At 45.2% G+C, this 24972-nt stretch overlaps 1 protein-coding gene across 11 annotated transcripts in view; it reads left to right on the top strand.

Annotated features, from left to right (window-relative positions):
- FYN (FYN proto-oncogene, Src family tyrosine kinase) overlaps positions 1–24972 on the top strand; it is a 206617-nt gene that overhangs the window by 128586 nt on the left and 53059 nt on the right. For all 11 annotated transcript variants that reach the window (XM_084889889.1, XM_084889885.1, XM_084889888.1 and 8 more), the window contains one exon: positions 21620–21877. In XM_084889889.1, the coding sequence (XP_084746015.1) occupies positions 21631–21877 (247 nt within the window). In that variant the 5' untranslated portion in view covers positions 21620–21630. The remainder of the gene's footprint in view (positions 1–21619; positions 21878–24972) is intronic.

Here is a 24972-nt window from a genome sequence, read left to right as displayed (position 1 = left end):
GTACATTAATCTGTGTGTATGTGCATACACATCTCCATACAGTCATTCAGCATCTATCTACCATGATCTGCTCTATGCCAGGAACAACTGTGGGTAGCCAGTGAACAATCATGGAAACCTCTGTCCCCATGGAGTTTTCATTCTCATGGGAGGAGGTAGACAGTAAACAAGAAAATAAGTAATTAAGTAAGATAATTTCTGAGTGTTAAGTGCTATGAAAGAAAGAAAACAGGATGAAATGATAGAGTGACAGGGCAGTGGCCAACTGAGAGTCGATGCCAGGAAAAACCTTTCTGAGGAGGTGACATTTGAGCTAAGGCCTGAATCCTGGGAAGGAGCCAGCTATGCGAGTATTTTGGGGAAGATCATTTCAGGTGAAAGGAAAGGCTTGTGCAGAGGCCCTGACTGCGGCCAGTATGGCTGGGGAAGAGGCGTGACGGGGGGGGGGGGGGGGGGGGGGGGGGGGCCTGTAGAAGATGAGGTCAGAGGGATGGAGGGCCAGGTGCCTGAGCGAGGATGCTGTATAGTTCACATTTATTCTAAGGACAACAGGAAAGTGTTTTAAGACTAGGAATAACTTTTTTTTTTAAAGGTCACCTGATTGCCATGTGAGGGATGGATATAAAGGGTAGGAATGAAAACAAGAAAGATTGGGTAATATTTCCAGCTAATCCTTTGTAACTTGCATATTTCCCGGGACTTTATCATGAACATTTTTCAGGATTATTGCTATTCTGCCACATTATCATTTTTAATCTCTATAGGAATCTGGTATGATTCTGTATTTTGTTAATCCCCTGTGGGTAAATACCAAGATTGTTTCCCACGTTTTATTACTAGTAACACTGACTTGAGTGTTGTTAAATAATGGCGTACATCCTTGTTGTTTCCTTAGGATAATTCCTAGAAGTAGTAATCCTTGGCCGACAGTGGGATGTATTTGAAGACCTCTTTCTTGAGTATCTTAGTTGATTTCTTCTGCAGTTCTATAACACGGCATCCTCCAGCCATTTACTACCTTTAGTTAATAGACTTTTACCAGCCTGGGACCAGAAAGAGGCAACTGAGGGCACCCAAAAAACCTCAGTGCTCAAGATAATACCTTCATCCTATCTTTTTCATCCCATTGAGCTTTTTGGCATCATATTATATTTTTGCTCCCAGGGCAAGCATCTCATTCATTTCATCGTAGGGCTGGCCCTGGCACTATTATTTAGAAAAACATAAGTAATGGTTTGTCTCTGGTTTTGAGTCTGGATTTTACTTATCCTTAATGATGTACAGGATTACATCATTAATTTGATTGTTAGCTACATATTTGCATGTTTCCATTAACATTTTCATTCTCAAGTAGTTAGAAAACACGGGTATGTAACAGGTACTGGGTCTTAGATCCATGCTCATCATTTACAGGTGTGTGGGACACAGCTATCTTAAGCACCATACTTTCCCCTGACCTCATGAATGGCTGCCATCATGTCTGATGTGCTTCCTGGTCCTGCTCAGTTGACCTGGGGTTATAACTAGGTCTTCGTGGCTCCTCTGTGGGATTCACAGAAGCCCATTGGGCGTCAAACAGCCTAATCTTGCAGTCCCAACAGTGGCCAGTTATTTTCTCCATTCTGCTCAGAGTCTTTAATGTTCTCTACCTTCTCAGGAAAACCGAAGGACTGAAAAGGAAAGTTGGAGTTTTTGTTGTGTGTTTGACGGAAAAGAGAAATTAGTTAGAATCCAAAGAGAAAGCTCTTCAAGTTTCCAGTTCTATATTTTGGGTTCCTTCTCTGACTCCCCACTCTCAGCACGTGGTCTCCTCCAGAAGTCAGGAGCATTTGGGGCATCTTTCAGCAATAATTGAAGACAAAGAAGGAACCTTGTGTGTTGTAGGAGCTGCTACCCTCCCATCTCTCAGCCACGGGGCTGTGTGCACATGGTACTGGTGACCTTTAATACACAGACCTCCACCCACAGCTGGGCGGCCCATCACACCACAGAGCCAGGGCCTCCAAAAACACTCCAAAGATTCTCCAGACACTACCAAGCATTTTTCCTCCACCATTTTCTCATTTTTATTATTGAATCCAGTGAACCTATTTGCAAAAACAAAATGAGTGTTGGGTATATAGGTCAGTAGGTAGTTGGTTAGCAGGAACAATAACCATCAGAAAAAGCCATAAGTCCAAAAACTGTTAACCCAAATTTTCAAAGCCACATCCTTCCAGATCATTCCATTCTGGTCAGAGGAGAATGAGCGAGTCTGTGTGTTAGAGGACTCTGCCCTTACCTTGACACGGGCAGAGGAGAAGACCAAGGTTACCTCGCTCAAGTGACTTTGAGATGGTGGTGGCCCCTGGCATCATAGCACCTACTTATGGTCAGCAGCCCCTCTGGTCTGTGAGGGTCTCAGGGTGTCTGGGAGAGGCCCTGCAGTCAGGGGACTCCAGCCCTCTGGGAAAGTGGAATGGGAGAGGCTGACAATGTTTCATGGAGCCACAGAAGTGACCCATGGAACTAGAATGTGGCTGTTCCTATTCCCTTTGAGCCTTCTGATCTCACATCATACCAGGCCACAAGGACTCTGCTGAAAATGCCAGGCTTTCAGAGCCCTCTCTTCATGCATTTGAGGAAGAAGTGGAGCTAAATATAATCCCTGCTGTTCTGAGATCCAGGCTCTGGTCTCTTGTGTTCTCAGTCGTCAGAGTAGGGCTTCTGAAAAGTCTGCACTTGAGCATTACCATTTACGTGTAACAGACATTTTATATGCAAAGATGCTGCCTGATTGGAGTGCCTTCATTTTAGTGATCTCTGAAATTGACCCTTTGATGGTGTGATTCAAACTCAATTTTTTAACCCAAGAGTTATACTAACACCTCCTTTTCTTTCTAAAAGATAAACAACCCTTCCAACTAATACATTTTAAAATGTGCATATCGTCTGACTGTTGTGGTTCCCTTTGAAAATTATAGGCAGTGGATTATTTCTGGAGTTAAAACCAAATAAAGGTTAGGCAAGAATTCAGCTATCTCCCCCCTCATTTCCTTTTTTATTTTCTCTTAATCTTAATCAGAATAATTTATTTCACTGTCTTTTTCAGTAAGACCTGTTAAGTGTTACCCTTAATCCAAGGTGATTAGTTTGGTGGTGTGGCTGGGCGCCTGTGATGACAGGCTAGCTCTCTCCTGGGCAGCCAGGAAGTCCTTGGATGTCATCTGTGCCTGGAATCGAAAGGCCAGTCATGACCGCAGGAGAGCCCCCAGGCCCCAGCATGCCTCTGTCCTCACATACAAATGCCTGTTAAACCTATGGTGGGTTTGTGTGGGGGTTTTTCTGTTTTTGTTTTTGTTTTTAATATATTTTATTGATTTTTTTACAGAGAGGAAAAGAGAGGGATAGAGAGTTAGAAACATTGATGAGAGAGAATGTTGATGAGCTGCCTCCTGCACACCCTCTACTGGGAGTGTGCCTGTAACCAAGGTACATGCCCTTGACCGGAATTGAACCTGGGACCCTTCAGTCAACAGGCTGATGCTCTAACCATTGAGCCGAACAGGTTTGGGCAAACCTGTGGTTTATTGAGCACTTGCTATGTGGCTCATAATGGTCTAGATACTGTCTATTAATTTGAACCATGTGAAATGGGTGACCCCTTTTTTAGGGATGATCAAAGATGGTTGAGTATCAGTAACTTTCTACCAGTAATTAATATTAGAATATGGCTGTTCTTATAAAAATTGGCATTGTGCATATTTTACAGGAAAGAAACCAGAATAAGCTTAGTCACTTACACACAATGTAAACCCTTCCCCTGGATCATAGCTTTCTGCCTCTCTGACACCCTGAGACTGTGAGAGAGAAAGGGAAGAGGAGAGAAATGAAAGGAAACCCCTCTCAGAACTGAACGAGTGAAACTGAAACCATTAAAGGGAAATCACTCCTGTCTCTGCCCACATGCCCAAATAATGAACTGCCTGGCTGAGGCCTCTGGAGACAGTGGCTGGGCAGATGGCAGGCAGCACCAGTGGGGACCACAGCAGCCCCATGTGAGAGAGGGAACCCTGCAGGGCCCTGGGATGTGGAGATGGGCTCTGCGGCCGCCGTGAACACCATTTGTATTGACATCATGCCATCATCTTGATTTCCTCCCAACATGGCTTCGTCTCCCACACATATGCACCTTGCCAGAACCCCCCCTCCCCCATTATAATGAGTGAATAATTTAAACCAAACAAATTGCCTCCACCCTCAGTACATTACTGGTGCTAAATAATAGAGCAGATTTCAGGTGTCCATGGGAATCAGTAGAGCTTTTGACACCGGGAAGATATTTTTAAACCTAAAAGAACACTAGCTACATGATAATCTGTACTTTGCCCTGGGGATATTTTAGTTTCAAAATAAGAAGATTATTAGAATGGACAAGTAGAGGGAGGCCTTCTAGCCAATCTGTGCCGTTTCCCCATTTGTTCACTTAGAGCAGGGGTCTTCAAACTACGGCCCGCGGGCCACATGCAGCCCGCAGAGGAGTCTGATCCGGCCTGCCAGGTTTTTTGGGCAGTGAGCGCAGCCGAGGTGTTACAGTAGGAATTAGTAGTTCATATAGTCCGGCCCTCCAGCTCTCTGAGGGACCGTGATCTGGCCCCCACTTTAAAAAGTTTGAAGACCCCTGACTTAGAGATTAGGGGGAGAAGGCGGAAGTCATTCTTGAGGTCAAGAGGAGAAGTGAGGGTGACAGAGTCATCCTTACACAACCTCCCTGAACGAGAGCAGACGGAGCACTCCGTTCCCGTCACTTCTTTTTTTTTTTTTTTTTTTTTTGAATATATTTTATTGATTTTTTACAGAGAGGAAGTGAGAGAGATAGAGAGTTAGAAACATCGATGAGAGAGAAACATCGACCAGCTGCCTCTTGCAAACCCCCTACCCGGGATATGCCCGCAACCAAGGTACATGCCCTTGCCCGGAATCGAAACCGGGACCCTTCAGTCCGCAGACCGACGCTCTACCACTGAGCCAAACCGGTTTCGGCCCGTCACTTCTTTAAAAGATGTTGGCTCACTTTCTCCTCCCTGTTCACGGTCTTTGGGAACTATTTATTAAAGGCCAGGTTGCACTGGCACTTACTTGTGTTGGGCTCAACCAGAATCACACAGAGATGCCACGTAAAGGCCTGCACAGAGAAGGCACGCCGCCTGTGCGCTACAGACCGTGGCTCTTCCCTGGGGCTCACCTCCCAGCCTCCTCCCTGAAGCCTCGCCTAGATGTTTCCTGTTTCTGGCAGAGAGTGCCACATTCAGAGCAGCCCTCTTGGGCTGGGATTTGTGTTGAAGATGAGGATGATATTGTGAGTCTAAGATGAAGGGGGCAGGGTTTGAGTGAGGAGCACACAAGCCAAACCTCGCCTGGGATGCCAAGGGGGACAGAGGGAGAGGAGGAAACCAAAGTGAGTTCTCCCAGATTCTCAAACCAGCTGTCTTTGTCCAGGGATCAGAGCTCCGAGGATAGTCACACAGCCACGTGCCTTTCCCCAGCCCTCCTCCTCAGGGAGCTTTCCTCCGGCTGCAGCCACAGATTTGAGTTGTTGCTGTGAGCCTGCAATCCCAGACCCTTGCAGTAGAGTGAGCCCCCTACATTGCCAATGAAGCTGTTACAATGCAGGTTCCTGGACCTCCCCAATCCTGCAGGATGCACATATCCCCTGGTTCATGTAGGCATGTTTCTTTAGGGTATGTGCCTGGGAGTAGAGTCACTACTCGTAGGAGAGATGCATCTTCATCTTTATTAAATAATGTAAAATTGGTTTTCCAGATTAGTTGTACATTCTCTCCATTACAGTAAGTCCTCGAATAACATCCTTCCGTTATAACAATGATGAGATGCTATAGCAACTTAATTCTTGCTTATATCAATTAGCCTGTGGTAAGTTAGTTTTGCTATACATAGTCCCACCACAGTTTCAAGAACCTATCGACGATGGTAAGTTAGGACTTAGTGTACTTGGTGTTGGCAGATTGAAAATTCCGCCAATAGCATCACTTGTCTGTGTTGGAATCACAGCACAGAAACAAGGGTTGGGTTTGGAATAGGTTTTGTTCTGTTTTGTCTTGTCTTGTTTGAAAATGTTTGACATTATCACCTGGCCTAAATGGGAAAGCAAAATGTTCTGGTATGAAAAAAAAAAAAAAAAAAAAGTGATAAAATGTGTTTGTTTTGCAATGGGGCAACTGGGCCAAAAGTAAAAAGGAGAAATTTATTTAAGCCATTTTTTAAGCGGGAGAAGAATCAAATGTATGAGACACAAAAGGAATAATGAGAAGAATGGAAGATTAACCAGCAAGCGTGTTAAAGCAGAAACATTTAAAACAGTCGGTGGAGGTATGGTTAATAAAAACGAAGTTTATAAGCAGCTCCATAGGTTTGACAAGGTAGTAATTGGTATAATCAGTTTGTTCTATAAGAGATCGATAGATTCACTACTTTTTAGCAACAGTTTAATTTTAGCAGTGGAACGTAGATAGAAAATGTAAATCTTAAAAGGGAAGCAAGATGGCCAGGCATGAAGACGGGGGTGCAAAGAAGACTGCACCCAGGGACGGTGTATCCAGATTAAAGATGAAACCTGGTTAGAAATCGAGGCTGTGTAGGCTGCTTACACAAAGGGCCATTTTTTTTTTCACTTGGCTGGTAATCAGCATGTCGGGTCAGCCTTTGTCAAGAAGAATTATGGCAAGCTGTTGCCTGGGCTCATTCCAGTGTGTGCCATTGTTACTCCCTGAGTCAGCGCGGGCTGTATTCATCCAGAACTGGGGCAGAGTGTGAAGCCGCATTCGGGTCACTGTTACCTGGAGCTCAGCATAAACGCTGGGGACAGTGCGGGGACCAAGTGCTGCTGCTCGGGGCCGCTGGTGGGTGACTGGTGCTGGGGATGAGCAGGAGTTTCCGTCCTCTCACTGTGGGGAGCTTGTAAATGTGAACAGAGCTGTTGCGGCTAAAACATAAGCCACATTCTGACATGAGCACAAAGAATTGGTTAATATTACATTCTTTATGCAAAACAGAGGTAACTGCTACTTCTGCACCGTGAAAATGACATTCCTGTTTGACTTGATGGAGTAAACGCCCCACAATTGGAGGGTGTCGGGCCCCTGTTTACCTCCCACTTACCTGCACCTCTAACCCTTGCCCCTTCAGGCTGCTCTTATGGGCATCAGAGGACATCAGTCCGTCACTGGATCTTGGTTGTTATGTACCCTTTTTAGAGGGCAGTTGTCTTTTCCCAAATGTCCTGCGTTGCAGTGTCTATGTCTGTTATTGTCTATCCTGGTCATGCTTCAGCAGCTAGCTACACAGCTGCACGCAAGCCTTTATTTTCCACTCCTACCAGCCCCAAAAGATCTCTTAGGCTTCTTTTTGCAACAGGGCTCTCGGAAAATGCAATTTACATAGTCCCGTAGTAAGCCGCCTCTGCAGCAATATGGTTTCAGCTCTTTATGCTATGGGCAACAAAAGCTACAGCTTTGCTTTGGCTGGGAATGATTTATGAGGTATGAATTATGCATAGACATGTAGCTAGAATGGATAGAGTTGTTTGTCCAGCTGCGTAAATCACATCTTCCTCAGCTGCCCCTCTGCCCACGTGCATGCAGTCGCTTCCCATTCTCTGCCCCTGGCTCCCCATGCTTCTCTTTTCCTGGTTTCAGTATGTGCCTGTCAGGACTCAGTTTCACTCCCACATAATACTGAGTAAGTGTCAGCTGGCTAACGTACAAATGCTTTAGCCTGTGAGCACGTGGTTAAGCGTACATGTCAACCCCTCAGCCAGGTCTGGGTTAAAATCCAGCCAGCCTAGCTGTGAGCCTGAGGCAAGTAACTTAACCTCCCTGCACTTACTTCCCTACCTGTAAAAGAGTGCCATTGGTAGTAATACCTGGTTCACAAGGCCGCTGAGGGGTTGAAAGAGATATTTTGCTGATTGCACATAGCAAAGCGTCCGGCACCATAGCAAGTGCTCACTAGAACGTGCATGTAGTTGTTCATGATCTGGCTTTACTTTCAACCACCTTCCCAGCTGCACATATCCATTCCATTAAGCTGTAAGCTCCTTTTCAGCAGGAGCCTGTCTCCTTCGCTCTGCACGCCCAGAGCTTCGCAGTATGCCTGGCACATGTTTCAGTGCTCCGTAAATATGGGAACAAATCAAACGAAACAGCTGGGACCGTGCCTTACCACACCTCTGTGCACTCAGATGTGCTGTCTCACCCCCTCCTTGCCTGGGCCAAGGTCCAGTCACCTTCACAGTTGCAGAGTTGGATGAATTTGGGCTTCCTCTGCACTCACTTCCCAAGTCGATTAACTGGCTTGTCTCTCTCCCTCCCGGGTACATATAAATTCAAAGACAGGGGCCTTATTTACTTGACTGTATGATCTTGTCACATAGAGAGGATCAAAATATGTTTGCTGAATGTAAGTAAAAGGATATGTGCAGAGAAACAAAAATGCAGGGGACATCACAGTTGAAAACTGGTGATTTTTGAGTAACTTTATTTTGGGTGGGTTTCTTTGTTCTTCGTGCTTTCTTTTTAACTTCCTCATTTCCAGCAGTTCAGGAGGGTAACAGCTGTACTTAGCAAGCCTAGGGTAGAGCCGGAGAGAGCCGGAGCCTCGCTGTGATGAGGCTTTTGCAAAAGGAGCAAAGATGATGGCCGGGAGAGAGCATGCTTCTCCAAAGGAGTCGTGCGGGAGTTCGGAAGAAGATGTGATTGCGTTAGATGGATTTGGATCCAGGTCCCAGCGACTGGGTAGCCCTGGGCAGGTTACTTAAATTCTGTGAGTCCAAGGTCTCTTAACTATGAAATACACTTTTAAGGATGCTCTGAGGATTAAATGAAATCCCATATGTGAAGTGCCAGCGGAAAATAAGTTCTCAACAGATGGTAGCAATTGTTATGATTCGTTATTGTTGTTATCCTACGAACCTGCCTTAACCCAAGGTTGGCTGTCAGTATCAGAGGAGGTCAGACAATCATATTAGGTCTAGAGGCGGGAGGGGGTTGAGGAGGGGAGACACACAAGTGACAATCTCAGCTACTCTTTGACCTCTGTGTTAAGTTTAATTTCTTTACTTGCTTCTTGTGTTGGGATGCAGGCTACCTATTATAATCAAAAGACCCCCACCTCACTCTCCCAAAAACACAGTGGTTCATATAAAATAGGTGTTAGGAATCGAGATAAAAGCTTTAGGGTGAACGAGCAGTTTCGTGAGGCCATACAGGGCCCAGGTTCTTTCTGTCCTGCAGCTCTGCCATCCCCTGTAGGCTGCCATCCTCGGTCTGATTGAACCAGTTCATCAGCACCACATCCATTTTTGTCTACAAGGAAGGGGAAGGAGAATGGAGCTTAACTCACTCCTTTGGAAGGATGCAGCGGATGAATATATCGCATCTGTTTACTACCAGTTAGCCAGGATTCAGAGGCAGGGCCACACCTAGCTAAAAGCAAGTCTGAAAAAGGGAGTCTTCAGCTGAATAGCCATAGATGGGCCTTGTTGAAACTGTTACTGTAGAAGAAGCTGGTGGGTTTGGTGAGGCAGTGAGCCATCTGCCATAGCCTTCACCTGCCTTCATCCTCCCACTATTCACTTATTTTCAATGATGTAGATTTGGGACTCAAGTTTGCAAGGCTGTATGCCCAGGTTCAGAATCCTGCAAACCCTCAGCAAAGGGGAAGATAAACTCTGTGCTGTCATCTTTAAGGAGATAACCTCAAGTTCAGTTACTCTGCAATACAAGATTCTAAAAAGAAATCATACTCTGTCTCATTGATATTCCAAAAGGAAAGTCACTGTGGAATTGATTTACCACAAATTGTATGCCCAGTCAACCAACTTGGCCTCAGTGGGGGTAAGGAAAGTAAATTCCAGCAGACAGTCCTCATTTCTTTTAGGCGAGGAAGTGGAAGGAAGAGTGTGGCTAGAGTCAGTCCTCCTCTCTGCTCCCCTTATTCCCATCGTCACCGTCACTGTCACCGTCACCATCCCTTGTCCCAGTACAGACCATGGAATTAGAGAGGGGTATGTTTTCTGACAGCCTACTTTATCAGCATTCACACCTAACACAGCTGCCTGAGATGCTTTGAAATTCTAAACCTCTGCCAGGGATACAAAGATTACGGCTCCTGGTGTTGCTGGATTCCTTGCAACTTGAGAAAGTGCCAACATAAAGATCCAGAGGAACAGGGACCTGGCTTCATGTCATTCTTCAAAGAAAAGACGCCAGCCCCAGTTCCAAAAACACAGTACAAATGGCCTCACAGCCAGATTCTCAGGGGAGTAGATTTTGATGGGCTCTGACTGCATAACCAGATAACTGATCAGTGGAAAGGGGAGACGTGGAGGTCACAGCACACACATGAGCTCGTGGGCGAAAAGAAAAATAACATTTTTCTTATTCAAAGTCCATTCTGTTTCTTTAAAGGAATGGGTCTTCTTGCCTGGAACTAGTGAATGAAAGAGAAAGAGAATTCACTGTTTTTTGAAAGGAGGAGGCCACATTTACAGGATCATCTGGCGAGGAACCTCTATAGAGACTGGAAAGATTGGCAGAGAGGGTTTTGTTCAGCATCGGGGAGTGAACCTCCTTGGCTTTCATTCTCAGCATTGGCGGGGAGGGGGCGTTGATGACGCCTATTCAAACAGCTGCTTTGTGCTAATGTGTTTTCTTGTGGCTCCGCCAGCTGACACCCTGACCCTTGGGCCCTCCGCCAGTCCAGCCCAGAAAGCCAGTCTCTGCCACTGTGGCCCAGATGTGACACTGGCTTTCCTATTTCTCTTTGCTACTTCATGAATAAAGCCCACACTTTTATTTTTATTTTTTGTTTTCCTCTGGTTGTTTTTATAGAGCAGGGCCAAGGAAAGATGCTTGACTGAATACCAACATTAGAAAGAAACATCTTTGTTGGAGCTTTTGCTCCTGAAAAATCTCAGGTTGCGTAAACCAGTGTTGGTATTATTCTGTACCCTGCTTGGATTGCCCCAAAATCTAGGGACTGGGGGGAAATGTCAAAACATCAAAATGCTAGGCTGACTATCATACCAACAAGAAAAGGTGAAGGCAACAGAGGAAAGATGAGGGAAATACAGAATTTTTCTGCCTTGTGCCCTATGCGAGTCTCCTTGTTTTCACCACAAACAGGCACCCAAAGAGGAACGGTGCTTTGCTTCATCCTCCCCACCTTCTTAGAGCCATGCCCATGTGTGGCCATTAGGCACTTCCTCACCAAACGGTCCTGCAAATAACCCAAGTGGCCAGGGCTCCTTGATTAGGGTCCACGGGCGACTTCAATGAGTACTCCTGCCATTCTGAGTTTACTGGCTTTCCCCAAGTACCTAGGAGTTTGGGCCCCCAATGTTCTCAAAAGCCCACCAACCCTGCCACCCCACTCCTGGTTTTGTAATCTCACATTCTGACACCAACACCATCTTGTGAGTTGATTGTATATTCTGGCTTTGCTTAATCTGACCTTAATTACATTCCTATAGCTGTTCAATTTTGTGTGCCAACCCCTCACCCCCAGCACTGCTTTCTCACTGCCCGCTACCCAGCACAGATGTTATAAAAGCACACTCAGAAGTCTCTCTGTCCGTTGGTACTGTCACCATTCACACCTTCCAAAAGGAGAGATGACCTCCTAAACAGGCTTTAGAATCAATCATTCTCCCTCACTTAATATTTAAGTTCATGAAGCAAACTTCATCCATGTATGGTTGCTGTCAATTTATATACAAAATAGAAGCCCGGTGCACGAATTCCTACACCAGTGGGGTCCCTCAGCCTGGCCTGCGCCCTCTTGTAATCCAGGATACCTAAGGGATTAGTAATGCACGAAGCAGCAGGCGGCCAGGGAGGAGGCCTAGCTCTGCTGGGTGCTGGACTGCTCCTGCTCACCCCCGGGACCCACTGTGCCTGCCACCACTGCTCAGTAGTAGTGCTGCAACTGAGGCTGGAGAAGTTAGCACTGCTGCAGTGGCGCTCCCACTGTGGGAACGCACTGACCACCAGGGGGCAGCTTCTGCATTGAGCATCTGCCCCCTGGTGGTCAGTGCACATCATAGCAACCGGTCAAACGGTCCACCAGTCAACCAGTTGCTTAAGGTTTTATATAGAGAGATTAAATCAGTAACTGATAAGACTAAAGGGACCTTCCTCATTTAAAATGATGATTTATTCTTCTTATTAAAATGGTACATTCTTGAGTTAGCTGTTTTTGCTCAGTGGTTAGAGTATTGGACAGAAGGGTCATGGGTTGGATTTCTGGTCAAGGGCACGTACTTCAGTGCAGGTTGAATTCCTGGCCCAATGGATGTGTCTCTCTCACATCAATTTATCTTCCCCTCTCCTTCTCTCTCTTTCTTTCTCTCCCTCCTTCCGTCCCCCTTTATCCTTTCCATTCTCTCTAAAAATCAATGGAAAAATATCCTCAGGGAAGGATTTTTTTTTTTTTTAATGGTATGTTCTCAGAATGGAAAATCTGAGAAATAAAGAAACAGAAAGAAGGTAGAACAGTCACCCATAGTCTTATTGCCTGCATACCACCAGCAAGCCTCTCAGTGTCTTTTCTTCCCAAATGATTTCTAGTCATAGTCTCAATCATGTGATCCTTCTTACTGTAACATGAGCATTTTTTTCATATTGCTAGCAATATTCTGTAAACATGGGTTTTAGTTTCTGTTTAACTTTATATTACAGGAATGCCTTACATTTAATTTACTTCTCCACTACCTTCTTATTAATCAATCAGCAAGTTTTCTAATTACAGTTCAAATTGTAAATAACACTTCATAGAACCCCTTTATATGTCTTTTTTTAATTATTTCTTTAGCACAAACTCAGACAAAGAGCAGACCCATTTTTAAGGTTTTTTTTATTTTATTTGATTTAACCTCACTCAGGGATATGTTTTTATTGATTTTGAGAGAGAGAGAAAAGCATTGATGTGAGAGAGAAATATCAATTGGTTGCCTCCCACAAGCGCTCCTACTAGGGATCGAACCCACAACCTTTATTGTAGGGGATGACACTCCAACCAACTGAGCCGCCCAGCCAGAGCAATGTTGTTGTTTTTTATAATACTGTCAAATTGGTTTACAAGAAGGTTATCCACTTACTCCTAATTTTCTATCATCAGTGTATGAGAATATGCATTTAAAGGAACCTTCAAGACTATTTAGCAAACTTCTTTTTTAAATGTTATTGATTTAGAGGTGAAAGTATCTCATTAATCTAAATTGTGTGTCTTTGATTACTACTGAAGGTAACATTTTCTGATATGTTTCACAAGTTGTTTTTCCATTTTTTGATTTGCCAGTCCACATCATATTCCATTTAATAATCTTAAGTCTTTTTCGTATCTGTATAAATTCCTTATATATTAAAATACTAACCCAAGAGAATTGAAAGCATGTGTCCACACAAAAGCTTACACATGAATGGTCCTAGCAGCACTATTCATAATAGCCAAAAAGTGGAAACAACCCCAATGTCTATCCACGCATGAACGGTAAACAAGTGGTATATCCATATAGTGGAATACTTTCAACCCTAAAAAGGAATGAAGTACTAATTTGTACTACAAAATGAATGGGCCTTGAAAACATTATGCTAAGTAAAAGCAGCCAGTCACCAGAAGCTACGTATTGTATGATCCCATTTATATGAAACGTCTAGAACAGGGAAATTTAACATTGGTGATAAATAAAGTAGATAAATAAAGAGAAAATAAGATAAATAACAGGGAATCCATAGAGACAGAAAGTAGATTAGCGGTTGCCAGGGGCTGGAGTGAAAAGGGAATGGGGAGTAACTGCTTAATGAATGCGTGTTTCTTTGGGGCGTAATGAAAATGTACTGGAATTAGATCGTGGTAATGGTTTCCTTTATAAATATATTTAAAACCCTCGACTGTACACTTTGTGAAGGTGAATCTTGTGGTGTATGAATTATATCTCAATAAAGAGAAAATGAGATAAAATTGTAAAATACCACAAGGAACTTCGATGTGATCCAAAAATGTGTGTGTGTTGGGGGTGGGGGGGGGGGGTGGCCTGAAAAGCTTTACAATCTATGCTCTAAATCTTTCTCAACCTTTGGCATAGACAGTTAAAACATGTCCCTGTTTGTACCACCATTTCACTCCTGGTAACGTGGCCGTGGAAAGAAAGCGTCCTTCCCTCCTTTTGGAGCCTTTCCATGATCTGGTGTTAAACCCTCACTTGGCCATTTGGGTTTGGGAATGGTTCCAGCATTCAGCTGACGGCAATGTTAAATTTCGCCATTGGCATCTAATGCTTCCATTTCCCTTTTTATTAAGTGCTTTTGCATCTCTGAGCTTTGGGGAATGGAAGATGATACAGAAGGGAAAGGAGAACACGCTTCGGGGGCGGGAGCTGTGCTTCTCAGCCTGGGGGTCATTTGAACGAGACAAGCCAGAGAAGGGGAACCAAACATATCTCCTAGGTGCCAGGAATGCGGCCTTTCCTTAAAGTAATGTGACTTTGTACTCGTGGTCCATGTTAGGGCAGTCCCCTTGCTGTGCAGCACAGATCAAGGTGTATCCTCCTCACCCTCCAGAGGGCCTTTGCAAGTTGTGCATAAATGACCACATGGGGCCAGCTCCACGTGGACTCTCATTTTTGAAGCAGAGCTTTGATGTGACTTTTCATGTAGGCTCTGTTCTCCCAGTGTTGCATGTGGCCCGTGCTGGCATCATATATATTTCTGCGTTTACATCTGTCATCTACTCACAGAGGCGTAGTGTTGATCATTTGTGTGTAGGTGGGGGACTCGCCCTCAAAGGGCTCCATCGAGAGTAGAAATCTGTTAGTTTGTGCTTGGAGGTGGCATTTCGTGTCTAGCTCAGTTTATGCAGTAAATATGTTGTGGAAAGTTTTACATGTAAAGAAATCACGTTTTAAGTGCAGTAGGAAGGCTCACTTTTATACCAAGGAGACCGATGCTGGCTCCTTCATGATATATATAAATACCCCACCATGTCTAGGAAATCATAGGAAACTCAGGGCTGCTTTGCTGTCATTGGCTCAAACGTTCATTAAGATGCCAAACTACATCAAGGGAGCTGGTGACTCACCACGCCTGGCATGGCCCCAGCACCCCTACAAAGCCAGTATCAGGGGGCGGGTGTTAGTGTGGGGGAGTGAGGCCCAGGACCCAGAGTCAGGGCCTTCATCAGTCATACACATGAAGTTGGGTTCCCTGGAACAAGAGGACTTCCCCACAGGTCTCTCCCACCCTCCCACCCACACTCTTGCGTGGACTGACCTGATTCCATGGGGTGAGAGGCAGCTCCAGGAAACGGGCTTCATGTGCTGACCATGGTGTCACTCTGTCTGGCATCAGATCCCCTTTCTACCCCTGACTGAGCCGTGGGCAAATTCCCACACTTCTCTGTTCTCCCATTGTAACATGAGGGAAATGAGAATACCTCCGTCTTAGTATTGTCCTGCAAGTTTAGTGAGTCAGCCTCCCCAGTCATCTCGGACCCTTCTGTCCTGCTTGCAGACCCTTGTGGAGTGTCAGGATCCAATGTCCTACAAAGAGGATTGAAAATCATCAAAAAGGATTGAAAGAGTTAGGAAATTTGGGTGACAAGTCCTATGTCCCAACTACCATTGCTAGCAATGTGGCACTAAACAGGGGGAAACCAAGGCCAGCCATCCCTGGGCTTGAAGGGATTCATTTTCTCCATTGAGAACATTGAAAAATTTCTCAGGTTGGTTCTTGAGAGTGTTCTCAATTTTGCAAGAAGCAACAGCCCCCTGCCATGAATCTTCTTTCCAGAAGTCCCTTCCGATGTGTCTCTGCCACATGTTATTATCCTCTTGCCTCTCTCTGTCTCTGTTGACTGGGAAAGGGTGTTTGCTTGTTAAGCTGCCAGTTTTTGCTTTTCTCCCAGAGAAGTGGGTGGAACTGTGTAGAAGATCTGCAGTTCAGCGTCAAGTCCTTTGTCAACCTTCCCATCTCGGTTACTTGTGTTTGGTTTCTAGGTTCCCAGGAAACATGCCACATCAGAGCACCGGCCAACGTGGCTTTCCTGTCACCCTCCAAAGACTGGGCTGTCAGGAACTAGAGTGATGACTGATGCCTCGGGGCTGTCGCTCCTCCACAGGCACCTGGGCTGGTTTCTGAGACAAAAGTGCTTGTGCTGCTGAAGTTAGGTAGTTAGTATCAGCTTCACCTTTCCTCCTCCTGCCATTCCTTCCTCTGCCTGCAAGTGTATGTGTCTCAAGAGAAAGTAATCTGCCTTTGCAGAAGACTGCCCGTGGCCTTTTTCCATTTTTGGTATGGAGCTCTCACACACCTGTAAAATCTTCTCAGAAACCCTGCAACATGATACCCTGAGCATACATGTGGTGCTTTATCGGCTGGCATGTGAGAAAACATGAGCACATCTCTGTTTAATGGCCGTTAGCAGAACAGACCGTGGTCTCGTGGTCTCTGGCATCAGTGGAGGGAATGTAGTTCAGCCAGACGCACTGTGGACCAGCAGCCTATGCCCAGAGGAGCAGAGAGATCCATCTTCTGTGTCAGTTTTAGTCAATCACCCAGGGACCATGTAAAGACGGATTCTGGGGCTGCACATGGCATAGCACCAGAAAGGGCTATGGTCAATGGATGGCATCTACCAGGCTCACAGCAACAAGGTGTGGCCATCCTTGCAATCTCCCTTTAGCAACTCTTCCTGGAGTTGCTTCATACCGTTGGCACATATGAGAAGATCCACCAAACTGAAGAAATTGTAAGCAAATCAGATTATACATGCATTACAGACACAGAGCCCCTCAGTTTGCAGGACTGGCAGATAGGGAGATCCGTAGCTATAATCTAGACTCCTTGACCACAGGCCCAGGAGTGCCTGCCCATTTTCTAGGCACAGCAGCATGCAGAGAAAGATGGTCATGAGTTCGTGGTGTGTGATTTACTGATCAGAGTAACTCCAGGGTCCTAGCTCTTTCAGAATGGCATTACTCAGAGTTTCCCAATGCCCCACATATCTTGAGCAAGAATTAGTCGTGCATTAGTTCATCGTGGACCTACAGCGTTGGCCATAAAAGCCCCACCACAAAACTGTGCGCAATGAAGAATGTTTTTGTTTTAACTCAGATGCTGAGAAGTTTGCCTCGTGGCAAGGAGCCTGAAGTCACATTGAGCACAACTCATATAGCGTCTTTCGCTCTTCCATCAGGGAATGGTTAGTCAGGCCATCCCAAGGGGGAGGAAGAAGACCACAGCTCTTACACAAATATTTTCGTTGTGATTAGCTTTTAATGGCCTGAGCCTGCGTTTACTGATTTATTTCAGAGTCTTCATGTTTGTCAATGAAAGGAAAAGAATAAGCAAGATCTGTGCAGAAACATTCCTTATTCAAAATTCCAAATGCATGAACTGGTAACGGAGCTGTCCCTTGTATAAAAGAGTTGTTTTCTCCAAGATGATTTGAGTTTGGTGTGTTTGTTTTTTGGTTTTGTTTTGTTTTTGTATTTAAACATTTAACAAATATTTATTGAGCTCCTACAGCATTCAAGGCACTGTCTTAGACACTAGGCATATAATAATGAAACAAAAATAATAATAATAATCCCTGTCTTTAAGGAACTCACTATTACTTCCTTCCACTATTTTATAGAATTATATGTAAGCTGTTACTCATTTATTTTAGTAGGTTTTGAAAGGCTGGGGTTTTTTTTTCTTCTTAGTTTGGTTAGATGTAGGGTCCTATTTTCATATTTTCAGCAAGGTCCTGATAATAGAGTTTGTTTTGTTTTGTTTTGTTTTGTTTTGTTTTGTTAGAATTGGAAGAGTAGTATATGAGAGTTCTCATTGATTTTTTTCTTTAATCTTCACCTGAGGATATGTTTTTACTTATTTTAGAGAAAGGAGAGGGAGAGAGAGAGAGAGAGAGAGAGAGAGAGAGAGAGAGAGAGAGAGAGAGAGAGAGAGAGAGAAACATCTATGTGAAAAATAAATATCAATCCGTTGTCTCCCTCATGGACCCCGACCAGGGATCAAACCTGCAATCTTTTGCTATATAGGGTGACACGCCAACCAGTTGATCCATACTGGCCAGAGCAATTTTAGATTATTTTCTCTATCACAGAGATAAGCTTCTAGAGAAAAATCAGAGCATTTCATGTCTATTTTTTTTAATTGCCTCCTTTTAGCTTATTTTCCTAAGAAATGATTTCTAAATCACATGCTAATCATATACCTGTAAGGGAAACAGCCATTATATCGTTTCAAAGGTATACCCTTTTCCCTCCATAAGTCAGGATTTCCCAGCCTTGCCACACTTTAACAGTTAGAGCTAGGTAACCCTTCCTCCTTGGAAGCTATCCTGTTCACTGTGGGGTGTTTAGCAGCATCCTCACCTCTTCCCACTAGGTGCCAGTAGTTCCTCTCATTCCTGAGATGTGACAACCAAAAATGCCTCCAGGCATTTGGTCTTGATGCAGAGAGAAAGAATATGTTCCTCCATCAGTCCTGGCGGAGAACCACTGGTGTGATGGATGTTAGTCTGTGATTCAGGTCTCTCATCCTCGAGGCACAGTACATCAGTGAGATCCCTGACAAACAACACCGGGACAAGAAGTGTCTTCTCTCTGTCCTTTGTAGAAGCTTGGAGTAACTTTCTACCATGAAAGAGTTAATCTAAAGTGAGCAAGACATATGAAGCAACACCAACAACAAATGATGACATTTCTTCAGTAAATCATGCCTTGGAGATAGTTTGCATTTCCTTTTGGAAACTTGTTAAAATCATATTCATTTACCGTAAGTTAGAGAGCATGTTGGACACAGTATACTCTAAGTTAATCTCAAATGATTTACAAGTAAATGTGTTCCAGATTTGGTGATCTCAGCTCAAGCAGTAGGCGGCTCATTTCCAAATATTTCCATTCTCAGGAACCGACATTCAGTTCAATAAGTATTTGTTGAAACATGCAATGCGAGAGGACTTTGGAACAATCGGAGGTTGCTTCCATGGCCCCGTCCAGCAGAAAGGCAGTGTGCAGAACCGTGCCCCCCAGAGCATCCATGTCTGATGTGGCACTCCCCACTTTGGCTTGCAAGATCCTGTGGGAAAGCTAGCTTTTTCATTCTTCTTCTCTGCACCAAGCCCATTCCCATCCTGTACCAGCTGTACCCTCCCCAGTGAATATATGTAATTATACATGATGTCATGTGTTTCTTATTTGGTTTTTTGGTCCCAAATGGGCCACTTCTCAGAGTTTTGCCAGGGACATTCATCGCATGTTCTACCTCCCCACTGTGAGTGTGACAGGGTATTTTAGTCCATAATGGGGTCATTTAACCAATTTGCCTTGAGTTTCTGAATCATCTTCACTTCTCATGCACACCAATAGAGTAAAAAAATGCAGGGCAAACTTCTGATAAAAGTCACTGAAAGAACGATTGGTCTTGATGCAGAGAGAAAGAAAGGGTGAAAGAGAAACACCGTGGGCTAGAGAATCTTCACTCATTCCATTGCTTTTTATTGATCACCTACTATATGCCAGGCACTAGCAATATAGCTATGACAAAAATGGGCAGGGCCCTGCTTTCCTGGAGCTCACAGTTGATTGGGCAGTAAAACAAATGAACAGGCCACATGTTAATATGGCACAACAGGTGCCAGAATGAGGCAAATCGAGATGCCATGGGAACGCTTTAAGAAGAACACCACCCCTGCCTGGGATGGGAGAATCAGAGAAGGCTTTGCAGAGGAAGCAGTGTCTTATCTGGGACTTGAAGGGTCTGTGGTAGATCAAAGAGGAGAGGGAAAGAGCATTCGAGGCCATGTTCCAAGGCCTATAGGAGAGCAGAAAAAAATGGAACCTTTGAGGACATGAGAAGCTCAGAATGTTTGGATAATAGAGTGTGAGACAGGAAGAGGGAGAAGTAAACAAGAAAATGCAAATAGGGACTCTGCTCAGGATTCTGACTTGAACAACTGGGTCGTCACTGGTGCCATTTACTGAGATTAGGAGCTCAGGAGAAGTAGCTTTGGAGGAGGGTGAGGTGGCAAAGACTCAAGTTTTTGATCCACCACTACCACTTGAACATGGGAATGGCTTTTTAAATGCTTTTTACAAAACTAATGGAAATGTAAGGTGTTAAGTTGCAGCTTTTAGTTTTGTTCCTGATACAATTTGACCTTTTAGTTTCTGCCAATTTAGCTTTTTATCCAGCAACTATTGCTTCTTTTTTATACTTATCATTATCATATTGCTTAAATTTTACCAAATGAGTCTTGAACAATGGGTATCCTGAGTGAAGAAGGTGAGACATTTAGGGTCTGTATTCGGGCTTTTCCAACACACCTCTACCTTCTTTTAGAATATTTATTTATTTATTTATTTATTTATTTATTTATTTATTTATTTTAGAGATAAAGGAAAGGGAGAGAGAGAAAAAACCATGATGTGAGAGAGAAACATCTTTTGGCCACCTTCCATATGCACCATGTTACTGGGACTGAACCCCAGCCAGGGCATGTGGCCTGACTTCCACCTTTCCAGGCATGAGGTAATGCCCAACCAATTGAGCCACACTGGCCAGGGCTCTACCCTCTTCTTTAAATGTCCTTTGCCATGATGGAGTTTTTTATTCTAATACTGTGGTAGACTCATTTTCTAGAGTATATGTTACTTTCGGAAATTATTAAAAATCCTATCTAATAAAGAGGGAATATGCTAATTGATTGCCCCATCCCCAGAGATGGCAGTGCCTACAGCCAATAAGAATGGAATATGCTAATTGACTGTCCACCCTCAAAGATGGTGGCACCAACAGCCAATGAGGGAATGTGCTAATTGACTGCACCCACAGCTACAAAATGGCAGTGCCTAGTCCCCTCAGCCCCACCAGGGTGGCAGACACGTGGCAACCCCAAGGTGGGCCCGGCTGCTCCCGCATGCCTGCCTCCAAAGTCCCCCAGTTCCCTCAGCCGCCCAGCCACCCAGAGTCAGCCTGAGGTGTAGGCAAGCCTCAGATGGTGGCTGCCCAATTGCCCAGGGCCGCCCAAGGCTCAGGTACCCAGGGCCGCCAAAGTCTTGTGCTGCTGGTAGTAGTCCCAGTAGAGGTGTGATGGGGGCGTTGCCTTCCCCTGATCGCCAGATTGCCTCCTGCACCTAAGGGCTCCCGGACTGTGAGAGGGGGCAGGCCAGGCTGAGGTGAGGGATGCCCCCTCCAGTGCATGAATTTTTATGCACCAGGCCTCTGGTAGCATAAGAATAAGTATTATTGGGCTTCTTCCAGGCAAGTGTGTGATATCACAGAATTTTAAGGTGTGCAGACCACATTTGAGGAAAATTGCTGTGTGGTGATCATCAACTCTGCGTTGATCCCATCGCTCAGAGCATATGGGGAACAAATGTGATTGTCAAGTTAAGGGCACTGGGATTGCTTCTAACGATCAACCCCAGCCACTGCTTTGTCTCATGCCCTCACAGGCTGGAGATCTCCAAGGCCTCTGTTACCGGCCTCTGTCATAGCCAAGCAACCGGTAACGAAGGAGCATCCAAGTTCACGCGCCTCCTTTCTGGTTTTGGCAGGAATTTAGATAATGGGCTGTGTGCAATGTAAGGATAAAGAAGCAACAAAACTGACGGAGGAGAGGGATGGCAGCCTGAACCAGAGCTCCGGGTACCGCTATGGCACAGACCCCACTCCTCAGCACTACCCCAGCTTCGGCGTGACCTCCATCCCAAACTACAACAACTTCCACGCGGCCGGAGGCCCAGGACTCACCGTCTTTGGGGGTGTGAACTCTTCGTCTCACACCGGGACCTTGCGTACGAGAGGAGGGACAGGTAAGCCCCAACAGTGACAGGGCTGGGGGGTGGGGGCAGCTGCTCTTCATTCTTTTGCCAATTTGAAGATTGGTGCTCCAGCTCCTTTTCACTGAGGGCTTCATATTTAAATTTTTATTAATTTCCACCTGTCTTCTACCAGATAAGGGGCTGTAAAAGAAAAAAAAAAAAAGAAAAAAAAAAAAAGCCAGAGTTTCACGTACACATCAGAATGCTGCGACAGCGGTGCAGGGACCCTGCGTGGCCGCTCTGTGAGGGCCTGCTTGGGTGTGAGGCACAGCTCTCCCAGGCACCGAGGGCAGTGGCTCTCCACCTTGGCTTGCTGGCTCGGACAACTAGGAAACTTTTCCGAAATACAGATGCCTGAGCCCCTCTCGGAGCTTTGGATCAGAAGCTCCAGGACTGGATCCGAGAGCACATATTTTGAGTTTTTCAGATATTAACGCACTCCTCTTTCCCGGCGGAAAGCCAGGGGTAGCGCCTTCTCCCTCACCTTCCTAATTGTCAGCCTGCCTGTCACTGCCCAGCCAGGGGGGTCATTTGGCAGTGCTATTTTTTTTTTTATCCTCTCTCTGACCTATTATGTTCAGTATGACTGAGTTTATCAGCCCCTAAGTATTTCCATGTATCTTGTATTTTAAAACTGAATCGTATGTATCCTTAAGGGATATTTCTCTTTAAGTTTCCTTCTCTTTCCCACCAAGGCCTATGTTTCACAGCCATGTGCATTTGCTGACTGAGCTAATACTTTGTAAAATATCTGGCATACATTCTCAGACATATGTTTTCCAAAACATTTGCAAGTTATCTCATGCATTCTTAGCCTTCCAAATCTTCTCCCAGTATGTGAATCATGGTAACTAGATAGGGGACATTATTTGTTCCAAAATTGTTTTGTTCATTACAAACTTTCTAAGGAAATCCACATCAGCCATGGTGCTCTCAACTCACCCAGGAGCCTGTGTCTCATATAAGACCCCTTGTGCCTTGTTACTGGGGGAGTTGGCGTTACTGAGGCTTTAGCAGGATTTCGTCCCATCGCATGCACGAGGGCAGTGCACGTATATCCATGCCCCTGACCCGGAGCTTTGGGCATTGTGTCCTTGTGTGATGGTGGACCTCGCTTTCCCTTTCAAGCAGGCCTTGCTTGGGTGAATGGATGCTAGGTACACTTACTTGTCCTTCCTGCCTTCCGGAATAGCACCTAGAATACAGGGAGGGAGGAAAGAGGCTGTCAGACTGTCTCAGAAAGTCTCTTGAGGATGCAGGAGAGAGAAAAAAAGAGCCAGCACTGCACCCAGCCATCCACCCTGTGCCTGCTGAGCGCTCTGCCAACAAGACTCTGAATTCTGCTGACACAGGCATTGACTTTGTTCATTCATTCGTCAGTGCTGGATATGAATCCCTGTGTCCACAGGTGTCATTCATAAAGTCACTAGAGGGAGTTATAAAGCTACTTGTCTTAAATGTGTGGGTCTGTGCTGTACTCAGAGACAACCTTAGTATAAAGGCCATCTGGTCCTTATAATCTGAACGTTGACAACGTTATCCCCAAATACTAGCGGGTCTTTGTGCCTTGCATTATTTGGCTTTATTATACATGCATGTCTTTCTTCTCGCCACTGCTTTCAGAATATTAAGGCCAAGGACAGTGTCTGTGAGTTTCTGTAACCTCCTTTGATTCTCCCTTTTGTTTCTAGAGGATAAAAATACCCAATGAGCCCAGCGGGCATGGTTCAATGCTTAAGCATCAACCTATGAACCAGGAGGTTATGGTTTGATTCCCAGTCCAGGCACATGCCCGGCTTGTGGGCAGGATCCCCAATGATGGGCATGCAGGAGGCAGCCAATCAGTGATTCTCTCTCATCCTTGATGTTTCTGCCTCTCCTTCTCCCTTCCTTTCTGAAATCAATAAAAACCTGTTTTTCAAAAACAAACAAAAAACACCTATGAGAACTTGCTGACTGGTGGAGGGAGAGAGTGGAAGTGTCCTTCCTGTGTGTTTGTCTTCCACCCAATGCAGCTTTGGTTTGTTTTTAAATTATGTAATGAAAGGCATCTGTTGGCAGGGTGTTCAATGAGAATAAATAATGGGCATGGCTTTGCAGGCTCCTGCTATTTTGTTTTTAGCCAGTTCTTTTCTAACCTTTTAAAGAAATCTAAGGAAAGGAGGAGCGTTGCCAAATGAGCTGTGCTTTGCAGGGTCAGACCCTCTGAATGCCAGCTCTCCTACAGGAGATCTCACGAGGGACGGGATAGAAAGATGAGCCCTGCCTCCCTCTCTGGTTCTTGAGTATTTCCCCGGGCACATCTGTTCCCTTGGAACCACCCACTCAGCGAAAAGGCAGCTTGGTGAAGAGTAGAATCCACACCGAGCACTGGAAGGTGTATAGTCAAATGAGAAGCCAGAGAGCAGAGAAATGGGGGGTGTTAGTTATATTAATTGCCGCATAATAAATTACCACCAAACTTAGCAACTCTAAAATGATGCACATTTATTATGTCACAGTCTCTGTGGGTCAGGAACCTAGGAATAACTTAGCCCAGTCCTGTGATTCACAGTCTCTCACAGGCTACAATCTAGGTGTGCTGGCTGGACTACAGTCACCCTGCCGTACAACGGGGAGGGATCTGCTGCCAAGCTCATGGCGTTGGCAGGATTAAGGTCTTCGTTGGTTGTTGGCCATTGGCCACCCACAGTCTTTGTCGTGGGGGCCTCTCCAGCATGGCAGTTTGCTCCATGAAAGTGTTAGAGCCAAAGTGACGATAGAATGAGACTGCTAGGAAGACAGAAGTCACAATCAAATGAAGCCTAATCACTGAAGAGACATCTCATCTCTATCGGTTAGAAGCAAGTCACCAGGCTCGCCCACTCTCAGGGGAGGGGGATTGCACAAGGGCATGAATACCAGGAGGTGGGAGTCCCTGAGGCTGTCTCAGAGTCCTGCCCACTGTGTGGAGGAAGTGGGACAGATGGGACACAGGACAGTCTGTGCTACTAAGAGCAGACTTCCCGGAAAGCAGGAAAGACCTGTGTGGGGACTCAATCAGAAGAGAAGAATAGGGAGTGTATGAGGAAGTGCAAGAACTACAG

This window comes from Pipistrellus hanaki (genome assembly GCF_964339955.1).
Source record: "Pipistrellus hanaki genome assembly, chromosome: 7".
Classification (NCBI taxonomy): domain Eukaryota; kingdom Metazoa; phylum Chordata; class Mammalia; order Chiroptera; family Vespertilionidae; genus Pipistrellus; species Pipistrellus hanaki.
The sequence above is the reverse complement of the archived record's forward strand: the minus strand, read 5'-3'. Positions and strand labels throughout refer to the sequence as shown.